Source organism: Lineus longissimus, chromosome 8 (assembly GCF_910592395.1).
Source record: "Lineus longissimus chromosome 8, tnLinLong1.2, whole genome shotgun sequence".
NCBI classification, from domain to species: Eukaryota; Metazoa; Nemertea; class Pilidiophora; order Heteronemertea; family Lineidae; genus Lineus; species Lineus longissimus.
Genome location: NC_088315.1, coordinates 12,097,140 through 12,109,416, shown reverse-complemented (window position 1 = coordinate 12,109,416; position 12,277 = coordinate 12,097,140). Strand labels below are relative to the sequence as shown.

Here is a 12,277-nt window from a genome sequence, read left to right as displayed (position 1 = left end):
CCAGCCCAATGTAAAGTTATCATATAAAGAGGCAACAACACTCCAGAAAAGCAGGGAAAACACCACTACCATAATTCCGGCCCGCAGGCAACAATGCCATGGAAAAACTGTGGGGAACACAGCATGATCTCAAAAAGACAAACCGCTTCATCTCCGCCATAGGACTTAAGTTACAACTTATGCAGGTTGAACGCAGACTAAGAAGAAGAAAAAGAAAAAGTGACGTAACCCGATGTAAGTGGTGGCCATCAAGCATGAATAGGCCTTGCAGCCATACACGACTTGAAATCCGGCCAGAAGTTTCTCGGAATCTACTTACTTTTTCAGATAAGTTTTTCCAATCACTTTGATACTTGATTAATCAAATTGTCACATTAACGATAGTGGGGGAGATAAGGCGTTTAAACACCCGTGGAGACGTACACAAAACAAGTGATTACAATTCAGACTTTTACCTTTAATTGTTCTTCAATGCCCGTATGCAGGCCTACGTCATGCAAGATAGCAATGGATAATGAATCGAGTGAAAAAATCATTTCCAAAACTAGGTAAGTAAGCTATCGTTCGAAATTCTATTTACCTTCACCCATCTTTTATCATTACTATACATCATTTAAATAGATGCCGCCAATAATATTAAATAAATGTGACAGTTAGAACTTCCAAAGCTTTAAGAGGTTCATCCTGCTGTGTGTACTGTCACAAAATTAGAAAGAAATTAGAGCAATGTCGATTGCAAAGCCATCGCAAATCTCCCCGATTTTGATATGCAGGAACGTTGAGGTGGATAATTTTAAAATGGATGTGTTGTATTTGGTGTGTGTAATGGGGAAGGTGTTTGAAGTTTAAACTGTGTATGTGGTGAAGTTGCGATTAGTGTTAAGGGACTTCAACGTTCAGAGACTTCGACAGCGAATGTTTCCATCGCGAAGTAATTTCACAGGACCACATAGAAAATCAACCCACAATATGTGTTCCCAGGAGGACCTCAAATAACACACAAGAGAGTTTCAGTTCTTAACGTAGTCTAAAGATGGCGTAGGAGAGTTGAACAAGCTGGGGCGATACGGCACAATGCAAGGCGGACAGGTTTGGGCGATACAGCGCCTAAAGGGTTAAGCAATAATCGCATTTTTAAGGTTTACGAATTTGACACCCTGGTGGCCAAGTAGTGAATCAGATCGAACGAAACTTTGGTTAGAGATCACCTGACTATTTAGATAAAAACAGATGAATTTTGGCAGAAAGAATACAATACAATAAGCCTACATGCAAGATATGAATAAGTAAACATTAAAAAAAGTATTGCTCCCTTGGAGGGCGAACATAATGAATTGAATCCTTACAACGGGGATGAATGTTGGATAGTTTTTGTGGATTGTATTCTTTTATGCCAAAATACATCTTTTTTATTTAAAAACTTTAATCATATAACTCACGGATACTCAGTGCATACGACAGCGACCGTTAGACTGGTCACGTTTTTCATGATTAGACTGTGGCGCCCCTATCGGGAAAACAAGGCAAGTGGGTGTTCAAAAGTCATAATCCTTCACCAGAGTTAAACATCGTTGAGAAGTTCTAATTTACCGTCGCGCTGTGCAGTTCGGAAATTTCCAATGATTACCGAAGCAATTGACCAATGAGAGGGTTTATTTTCATTTACATCAAGCACGTGTCCCAGAAATCACGTGTTTTGGAATCAAATTGTAATTGAATGAAGTGTTTGGAGCGAGAACACGCAGCAGGTTGCCCCCCCCCCCCCATCCAAAAAACCCATGTGCCTAAAGTGAGATCTCGGATGAAGTCACTTGCCCTACTGCAGTAATAAAGTGATAATAAATCTGTGATTATAGGACAGTGCTTCCACACCCTCAGGCGCGGATCCAAGGGGGTGGGGGCGCACCCGGCGCACGCCCCCCCCCCCCCTAATTTCGGCACGGTGTAAAAAAATTGTAGCCAAATTAAGCTTAAACAAGCTTAAACGAACGAGCCAGTGCAGCAAACTTTCGTACACGTTCACTCTCATATAAAACATGACCACACCCCTTGGCTTTAGCGCGAGAATATGTACACGCCATGATCCCACGAAGGATCTTTCCCGCCGCAATCGGCTATCTGTGCAATGGTCAGCTGACCGACCAATGCGCCACAGATGCGCTAGACAGGTAGCCTAATCATGGCGGAAAAACGAAAGTCGCAGTCATCTCTCGTCGATTTATTTGCGAAGAGTAGAAAAAAAGACGCTCATCTTCGAAAAAGAATTTTCAACCTTCTTTCATAAATCACTACCTCCTTCAAACCACGTGCCTTTCCTTCAGTCGGACTTTTTTTCAGAAATTTTTCAGGCAGTACCGATCTGTTCCTGATGATTTTGCAGGCAAAAACACTGAAAATGGGGTGGGAGTGGTGCTTAGTATTTGAAGATCAGGTGCCAGGAAATCGCATATATCGAGTCTTATCTTAAATTTTTTTCTGGGGGAGGCCGTCGCTTCGCACCTGCGGCGCTCGCAATTCGGGCTTCGCCCTCAAAGTGCCCCCCCCTTTCGAAATATCCTGGATCCGCCCCTGTCCCTATCCCCCATCCCCCACCCTTCCACACCCTTAGCAAGGTCATAGGGTGTAAAGTTAACCCGCTTACTCTCTATGGCCACATCTTGCGCCACATTATTCCCGCCAAAAAACGCCCAGGAGCCTGGTTTGTCTCAGCACCGATAGCGACGCTCCTCGCTTCCGAAGTTGCATTATGCATTATTTTTATCTAATTATCTATATGGTGGTGATGTTGTAAAAGGTACCCTTATAGACTCTATTTTAAAACTGGGTCTCTCACCACTTACAGCTGCTTTCACAGTTAAGCGAGGCAAGTCAGGTCTTAATACCCAGGATGGGGTTACTGACTCACTCCGGTCCTTAATTTTTAGTAAATCTTATCAGAAAACAGACTCTACTGAGATGACCCTCGCCAAACTACTCACCAAAGCTTTTTAATATTACGTGCACTTTATATAAATATTAGCATTGTATCATGCGCATTATGTATTATTTGTTTTGTGTATTATCTGTGCCATTGATGTATTGAATTTGTATATACTTCACCTTTTAGGAGGTTTTATTAAATAAATGAATAAATAAATATGATAGTGAGCCGCACCACGCAACGGTAAATTAGAACTTCCCAACATCTTTCCGTACGTTCAGGGTGAGGTGACCTATATAATGACCTATATAATAACTCTTAGACGTCCTGAAGATGGCTCCACTATAGATCCATTCACTTGATTTGGAACAACGTTTACATCACGTCACCATGCAACGTGACGTGACGCGACGTCTTCTTAAACGTTGTTCTCAATCAAGTGCATGGATCTATTACCTTGCGGGCTGTTGCAGGTTTATAAAGTTTCTAATGCCGTCATGCAACAATTGCTCTGGCCGCGTTGCGTAATGTCGGGACGTCATACTGGTGAAACTGTGCGAGTTTGCAATGTCAGATTGAAGTGCATTACCTCAAGGTAAAATATAAGTTTATCGCATTGTTATATCCCTTGTTTAATACCTGCGTTAATGTATACTTAATCTAATTGATGTTGTCCAATCCTTGCCGGCTACAGCCACGAAGCATAAAATTTCGTTTTTTGCAGCAGAAGTTCAACAATTCGTCATCATGTCCCGGCCCGCAGGGGAGGGCCCGAGGGGTCAGGGAGGGGGGGGGGCACTTCTTTCCCATAGCCACAGCCATGTAAGAAATGCTGTGGGGTAAAGCTTTCTTATCCTATGCTGTAACCTTTGGGCCGCCTTTTTTCTGGGGGCGGTTTTGTTTCAAGATGTTGACAAATGGTGCATCGCTCTCAGATCGCCAGAATTGGCGTTTTTTTTCAACTTTCTCATGCGGTATACTTGTTTTAAAAGCTTTGTGACTGTGAGTGTGAGCCAAACTCAAGCTATCCAATCGAAGTCGTTTATTTCAGCACTACGGTAACGTCAAGTTTGGAACTCTTGATCTGTGTTTTAGACCATACTCCCGTTATTGCGTCTCACCAGAGAGCGCTTTCCTGCATGACCTGATTATGGCGTTAATAGCCATGCACCATTTCTCAACATGTTCGATCTAAGGTCTCATTGGGGAGGGTTTTTTGCATTCATGCGCGGCCAAGCCCGTAGTTCCTTAAAAAAATCATTGATTTCTTGGTCCTCACAGTATGCCGGTGTTATTACTGTTAATCTAGCAGTTGTTTTGGCAAAGACATGTTTTTTGGAGTTTCTGAAACCTTGGGCGCTACTCAATAGGCGGCTAACAAGAAACTACACATTTTACTGTTGTTGACAATGTATTTGTTGACTGAACTTGGGATGAACGTCGGCCCCGTGTTGAAATGCCGTCCAGTGGCAGTGCCAGTTGGGGCGTTTTTCGCTGATTTGTGCAAAATTCAACATATCTCAAAGTTCAATGTTTGCCCCTCAATTTGTTTTGATTTTTGTGTAGCGTAAGCAACTGTCTTTCATTGGGGAATGATCAATCTCAATGTTATTGTAAGAATTATTCTGGAATGTATAATATTTGGGGTTTTCCGTGATTGTCCGGCCCAATTGGCAATATTGCTATTTGGGATGGTGAACAGAGCTAGGAGCAAATGCGACGCTTATGATTTCTTAAGAAAAAAAAATGCCCGATTTAACATCTTGCAGAATCAGGGGAATCGGGCGTTTCAAGTGATATACGACACAAATGGGTTGTCCTCATGCAATCACTTGTGAAACGCATTTTAAAATCTTTGTTGTACCAAAAAAGCGTGATGGGGGTGTTTTTTCGGAGTGCCTGACAGAGCGTGACCCGCGCGTGGCGATTAGACCCCCTTATCTCGCTCAAACCAACGCAATAAGCTCCCGGGAATACCGCAAATGCAACACGCCACACGCTAAAGGCCTTCAAGTAGCGAACACGTGCCCGCACCACGCTTTAGGCGCCTCTCTTCTCATCACACCACGCTATAGTGGCTCTTTCCCATCAATATTTCGAGCATCTAACTATTTCAATGAAATCGGGAAATGAAAGCGCGTGGCGCGAACCGTTACCTAAGTTTCTCTTATCTGATACCATATCCCAATTCCCCAACGTAAGTTATCAGGTGTATTTGAGGCCCATTGAGAGGAACAATGGCGTCCGACTCGCGAGGGGTGTGAATCGCGGCAGTTTCCCGGGGAATGAAATGCTTGCCAGCAAAAGGGGGTGGGGATTTCATATGGCTGTGAACAGCTGGAGGGGCTCTATTGAAAAGTGTGAGTACTACAAGGATGCTCTACATATGTAATGGAGAGTGACCCCCGTGGGCTCTGATCTAATAAATCTTAGTACCTTTGTTGATGGCTTGCACCACGCAACGACCACACACGCGATGCATGGCCAGAAATAGCATGATCGGGATAGTCTGGTTTCTCTGACCAAGGACAGATGGCGTCACGAATCCAAGTCGGTCAGAGGACTGAAAGGAATTCGTCGTTATTATTGAACGATGGCACGCCAAAGCGGGAAATGTTGAAGAAATAAAATCAAAGTGTATTCAAATTCTTTAAGAAATATTCAAAACTTGCGATTAACTATAACATGTACATGCCATGCCAACGGCAACGGTTGCATTGGCAAAATAAAATTCCTTCTCAAGTCCCATTTTTGACTGTCAAATTGTCAAATTATTATTAATTAAGTCTTGAAAGGGACTCGAAGGGTGTTACATTTCGTGCAGCAGGCTAGTTCCGCTTTGACCCTAACTAATTATGACTCCCAATGTCATTTTGGCGAAGGCTTATTAAAACAATATGCCATGAAAATATAATGTCCATGCCAACTGTGGCAGTTGGAAAATACAAATCTTCAGCTTCATGCTTTTTCTGGACATGCATCGCATCGCATGCACACTCCAAAAATTAAATGGTGAAAACTAACTATTAATAGTTGAATGGTAACTACTTTGGGGCTTAGTATTGCACCGACTGATAAGTGGTTAGTTTAACTATTTCAAAATAGTTAATAAAATAACTACCATAAGTAGTTGATTTTTAACCATTTAATAGTTTCAATTTTAACCATTTTGATAGTGATCCTTACTACTTTATCCATCCAGATTAACTATTATGTACTTGTGGCTCCTTTTTTGGCGGATGGGCTAGTTAGGGTCATAATGAGGAAATCCGGGCTGTAACTGCTACTGTTTCTCTCAAGCCGACACCTGTTCGTCTACTTGAGATCGGCAGCAAGGAGGCCCGGATTTCCTCATTATGAGGGGTCCAAAATAACCAGTATTTTGGACAATGAGTGATAGAACTAATGTCCAAAGAGCCTTTTGAAAGTGCATTTGCTACATATTGCCAGGGTCACAGATCCCATCATTGGGTTGTAGTTCTTACAGGAGATAGCGTCCTACAACTAATTCTCAAAGAGATCAAGACTTATTGTACGGCGTTATCCTCTTTAAGCTAGGGTACACAACCATGTTGTCACTAAAAGAATTACCTTTTAATGAAAAACAAACACTAAACGCATTTAGTCTGATTACATCTACATGTATTTACAACAGAAATTTGTCATTAACTATAGTTTTCAACTCACTACATTCAAATTTGTGACTGGCATTTAAAGTAGAAATCTATCAATGACAATTAAGTTAACAATTCATTTCACATTCATTCAATTTGAAAGCAGTAAAACGTTTTCAGGACAATAACCCCTTGATACATTGCCCCCTATACAGTAATCCCAAGATATCCTCACACTATAAATGGCCAGACCTTTGCAAATATCATAGGATCTTCCTCTTTATACTCTAGCAGATTTAGTCTGATTAACATCTACATGTATTTACAACAGAAATTTATCACTAGCTATAGTTTTCAATTCATACATTCAAATTGAATCTAAAGTAGAAATCAGCAGATTTAGTCTGATTACATCTACATGTATTTGCAACATAAATTTATCATTAACTATAGTTTTCAATTCATGACATTCAAATTGCATCTAAGCAGAAATCTATCAATTAAGTTAACAATTCATTACTCACATTCATTCAATTTGAAAACAGTAAAACTGTTTCAGGAGAATAACCCCTTGATACATTGCCCCTATACAGTAATCCCAAGATACATGTATCCTCACACTATAAATGCCCAGACCTTTGCAAATATCAAAGGATCTTCCTCTTTATACTCTAGCAGATTTAGTCTGATTAACATCTACATGTATTTACAACAGAAATTCATCAGAGATCACCAAAGTCCTCAATGAATTGCCACACAATAATGCAGTCCAGTAGGATATTCTAAGTCAGGAACATACAAAGCCTAAAAAACAGGCCTCAATGGCCTTCAGCAGTGTCGGATATTCTAAAGCGTTCACCTCAATGATAAGAAATGCCTGAGTTGGAGAGGTTCTATCGCCAAGAGCCAACATTAAGGCTGCACAGTTACACTCATGAGAATGTCACACAGTCAGTAGGATATTCTATGTCAAGAACATACAAAGCCTAAAACAGGCCTCAATGGCTTTCAGCAGTGTCGGATATTCTAAAGCGTTCACCTCAATGATAAGAAATGCCTGAGTTGGAGAGGTTCTATCACCAAGAGCAAACATTAATGCAAGTATCAATTCGTTTCTTGTACCCCCCTCCTCAAGGGTAGTTAAGCTATCACCACTAATCTTTGCTGATGCTTGAGTAGTATTTATTTTTCCTTTAGTGAAAATTTGGCGAAGCTGGAAAGAATAAGAATGCTAATGTGTCGATGTCTTGTTGATCATACAGCCTTACCCAGTAAAATTAGTCCGGTTACTTTATATGATGGTGATAACTGATATATTGTTGATGGTGATGTCTTGATGAAAGAAAAAGTAGCATTGGTGAAAAAAGGGTGATGCTTGAGTCTTAAGATGTCGCTATAGGGTGATAAGGTGTCGTACCCTTGAGGAGGGTGGGTACAAGACACGAATTGATACTTGCATAAGGCTGCACAGTTACACTCATGAGAATGTCACACAATAAGGCAGTCAGTAGGATATTCTATGTCAAGAACATACAAAGCCTAAAATAGGCCTCAACGGCTTTCAGCAGTGTCAGATATTCTAAAGCGTTCACCTCAATGATAAGAAATGCCTGAGTTGGAGAGGTTCTATCACCAAAAGCCAACATTAAGGTTGCACAGTTACACTCATGAGAATGTCACACAGTCAGTAGGATATTCTATGTCAAGAACATACAAAGCCTAAAACAGGCCTCAATGGCTTTCAGCAGTGTCGGATATTCTAAAGCGTTCACCTCAATGATAAGAAATGCCTGAGTTGGAAAGGTTCTTTCACCAAGAGCCAACATTAAGGTTGCACAGTTACAATCATGAGAATGCCAATGTCCTCAATGAATTGTCACACAATAACGCAGTCAGTAGGGTATTCTATGTCAAGAATATACAAAGCCTAAAACAGGCCTCAATGGCCTTCAGCAGTTTAGCAACTTCTAGCTCAAATAGAAATGAAACGTGCCACCTATCAGTGTTTATTGAATTTTGATCTGTGTCACCTCTGTGACCTTGAAAAGTAGGTCAAATCAAAAACCAGGAGGATATATGAATAAATTTCCAATGGATATTGATTACTAGGAGGGGACTGGTGGGTATTTTTCCAAATTTGTAGACCCAGATTTTCAGGCATGAGTGAGCTCGGGAAAGTTGCAAAATTCAAAATAAAACTGGTTTGCGCAAAGTAGCAGCTGGAATTAAAATCGAATTGAAGGTCATGGGAAAGGACAGTGAGCAACCATCTTGTTTTCCACAAAATAACGTGGTTAAATCATCATTAACACTTTGGCTGAATTAACTTTGAAAGGAAGGAACTGTTGTCATGGGTTAAGGATTGGAATTGACATGGTGCTAAAGAGTTAATGCTGTAACCTGGCAGTTTTGTGGAAAACAAGATGGATGCCCTTTGTCACATCCAATGACCTTTGAGTCGATTTTAAGCCCACTTATACTTCCACATTTATCTTGGATTGCACAGTTTGCCCCAGCTCACTCATACGTGAAAACCTGGGTCTATAAATTTGGACTAATATCCACCAATCACCTACCTTCCAACATCCACAGAAAACTTACTCAGCTAGTGTGACACCACGGGTGCTTAGGCAAGGAAAAAGCTCCTCAAACTGGTCACATTCTTACTCAGCGATACATGTCCCTTCTTGGATCTTACATCGAACACAAGCTCTTGAATGAATTGCCACACAATAATGCAGTTAGCAGGATATTCTATGTCAAGAACATAGAACGCCTTGAAACAGGCATCAACGGCCTTCAGCAGTGTTGGATATTCTAAAGCGTTCTTCTCAATTATAAGAAATGCCTGCGTTGGAGAGGTTCTATCCCCAAGAGCCAACACGAAGGGCTGCACAGCTCCACTTGGGAGGTCCTGAAGGAATGAGGGGATATTTGTTGTCACCTGCAAGACAAATCAATTTCTATCAGACAATTAAGCTAATGTAATATACATGTAAGCAAAAACCCCTCTAGACTACCGGTAGTCATCTACTAAAAAACTATGGCCCTGTTAATTTCAAATTAATTCATCAGAGGACCACTTCCCTTGTTCATTTCAAACAAGTTGACACAAAATTATGAATTTGTTATAATACAATCAAAAATCTGTATGCAATATTCAAGGTCGCCATGCTCAAATCGCAAAAACTACATGTACATGTATGCAATAACTCTATACCTGCTTGAACTGTATGAACGATGACATTGCCTCAGTCACGGATGGTCTATGACCTTTTGTTGGCCTGGGGGGCAGCATGATCGGTAGAAGTTGCATTGCAACTACACTCTGTTCCACTGGAAAATAACCATTATAATGTATTTTGGAAATGATACTCAGTTAGCAGTACTGGTTCCATTTATTCATTGGTCTAAATTGAGGTCCTCGGTGAAATAATTTCAATAAAACTGAATATGCTACCGTATGTATGCACTTATTAGCACACTGTCATGTGCTTATTACAATAAGGTGCGCTTATACCGGCGCCTATACACCCTTCATATAATTCCTCGGCTTATTTTGGAAATAGCATTTCCCTCCTTTGACGTCATCTCATAATAACCTTCATGGGTACTTTTATCAGACTCATTATTCTGAATTATCTCATAACAGATATGCACTCGGATGGGAGAAACTATGATAAAATCAATTACAATTGCTGAGTTCCTTCTTGACTGGAACCATCTCACGCCACGATGGCTTCGTGGATTTCGACTGAATTCAGTGTGGACATTCCAAAGCCTTTAGGCCTATGGTGGCCAGGCTTCACCACTAACAGGGCTATAATGTACATTGCATGTAGGGCCTAGCATGCTAGGCCCTACATGTACATATGTACATGTATTGTAGCCTATACACTGTAGGTGGTGGGTCAGTGCATGCAAATCATGAATGAATGAATCATCATCTGTTCTGAATGAAGCGTCTGTGTCCGAAGCATTTTTCAGCAAGACATTTCACGCAATATGCGTGAATTTGACACTCTGCTATAATGAGACAACAATTTCTGCTCGCAAGTATTTGGAAAAGGAACATTTGGCAGAATGAGGTCGAAATCGATCGCATTTTAGATCAGTATAAAACGTCAACAGTCCCGGCGACTTCCGCCATCGATTTTGAGCTCGATCCGAGTGCACCCTCTCGGAAATACTTCACACTTGCGTCAACTTTTTCGGCGGGAATATTCAAACTAACGAGTATCTCATTAAATGCATGTAATGCGCGAATGCTCTACTAATACTTCGGAACAAATTTTCAATAATGTTCATATAAAATTTAGCACTAAAATCGAATAAAACTGTTTGAAACTGTTCTTAAATCGAGAGTGCGACACTTTGCTTCATGGCGCGCATCGCATTATCACAAGAGCGCTGACGGGCGCGCACTTTCGCGGGCCTTTTTAAGTTGTCTTTTACTTATCACATCGCCTACAAACTTCTTCTTTTTCCAGTTTAGTGCATTCTTCATTAATAGAGTAGCGTACAGGCCTATCGAACTGGTGATAAAAATGTTTTGTGCATGCGTCGTGAGAACTGAAGAAAAAAGAGAACTAAAAACAGGTTTCGAATGGTGCGCGTTTTCTTTTTTGCCTTAGGCCTTTACAAAATTGTCAAAAAAAATGTCTTTTGTGCTGTCGGAAACATGAAAAAAAGAATATCTACAAAAGCTATATCTTACCCTTGAACACTTTAACTAGTTCTCCCATCCCCCATGAGGCCAACGTTTCCTCGACGTCCATTTCAAAGATCAGCGAAAACGAAGTTTGGCTTTTGAAGCGGGTTAAAAATGGCGGCGATCGACGCTGGACGTCTGCTGTCTGGGGGCGCATTCTGATTGGTCGAAGCTTACTACTTCAAGTGGTTAATTCACAAAATCAGTGATTCTGATTGGTTGGCTGATTTTACTACTTGAAATGGTAAAAAAGTATTCATGCTGTTTGGATTTCAAGTAGTTACTCAAACTATGAAAATAGTTATGTTAACTACTTATTGATAAACGTATCGTTAACAACTTCAAATGGTAAATGATTTACTATTTAATTTTTGGAGTGCATGAGCCCTGACGCAGTGCATGGCATAGACAATTAAAGATACAGAGATTAGTTTTTGGCGGTTGCTACCATTAGTTGATTATACAAATATGCCTCTAGTTCACAACAACAACGATTTTTCCCCACTGCAGCTCTCTGTATTGACGCATATTTCGGCCATTGCAGAATAATATGCTATTTCTCATGCCGTGAAGTGACATAGTCACCATCGGAAAACGATGTTCCAATTAGGTGGGTATATTAGTAGTTCATGTAAAAGCCTCAAAGCTGGGACTATACGGTCAGCGATCATTACAGGGTGCTGTACTATAAAACCTATAGGTAAAATGGAGTAATTGAAGCCCCGGTCTAATTATAGCCCCTGACTATGTTTTTGATTAATATTCCGGTAACCATGGAATTATTCAGCCAACCCAAGCATGAATATCAAAGAGGTGACTCTTGAGTACACAATATAAATAGTTTAGAATTATGCGACGTTTAATGTAAGAACTTAAACAGACACGTGCACAAAAAAAGTTGGGATCAAACTTTTGGCATGAATTTTCCACACTTACACTTTACAGAGCATTGATATATTTGAAACGTGGTACAGGAGATCAGTATTTAGTGTAGAGAATGTTGTATGCGGCATTTGATGTCACTAATAGTAG

At 40.7% G+C, this 12,277-nt stretch overlaps 2 protein-coding genes across 3 annotated transcripts in view; one reads left to right on the top strand and one right to left on the bottom strand.

Annotated features, from left to right (window-relative positions):
- The first annotated feature begins 518 nt into the window (after window positions 1-518).
- LOC135492524 (CD151 antigen-like) overlaps window positions 519-12,277 on the top strand; it is a 38,100-nt gene continuing 26,341 nt past the window's right edge. The window contains exon 1 of the mRNA XM_064779041.1: window positions 519-548. The gene's annotated coding sequence lies outside the window, so the exon portion shown is untranslated. The remainder of the gene's footprint in view (window positions 549-12,277) is intronic.
- LOC135492800 (uncharacterized) lies at window positions 6,601-11,501 on the bottom strand. 2 transcript variants are annotated; one of them, XM_064779444.1, is made up of 3 exons: window positions 10,228-11,501; window positions 9,755-9,870; window positions 6,601-9,478 (listed from the first exon to the last, which is right to left on the bottom strand). In XM_064779444.1, exons 1-3 carry the CDS (start codon window positions 10,256-10,258, stop codon window positions 9,161-9,163), a joined length of 465 nt encoding a protein of 154 aa, XP_064635514.1. In that variant the 5' UTR covers window positions 10,259-11,501; the 3' UTR covers window positions 6,601-9,160. The 2 variants fall into 2 exon arrangements, with proteins under 2 accessions (XP_064635514.1, XP_064635515.1); XM_064779445.1 differs by having other exon boundaries at window positions 6,601-9,448.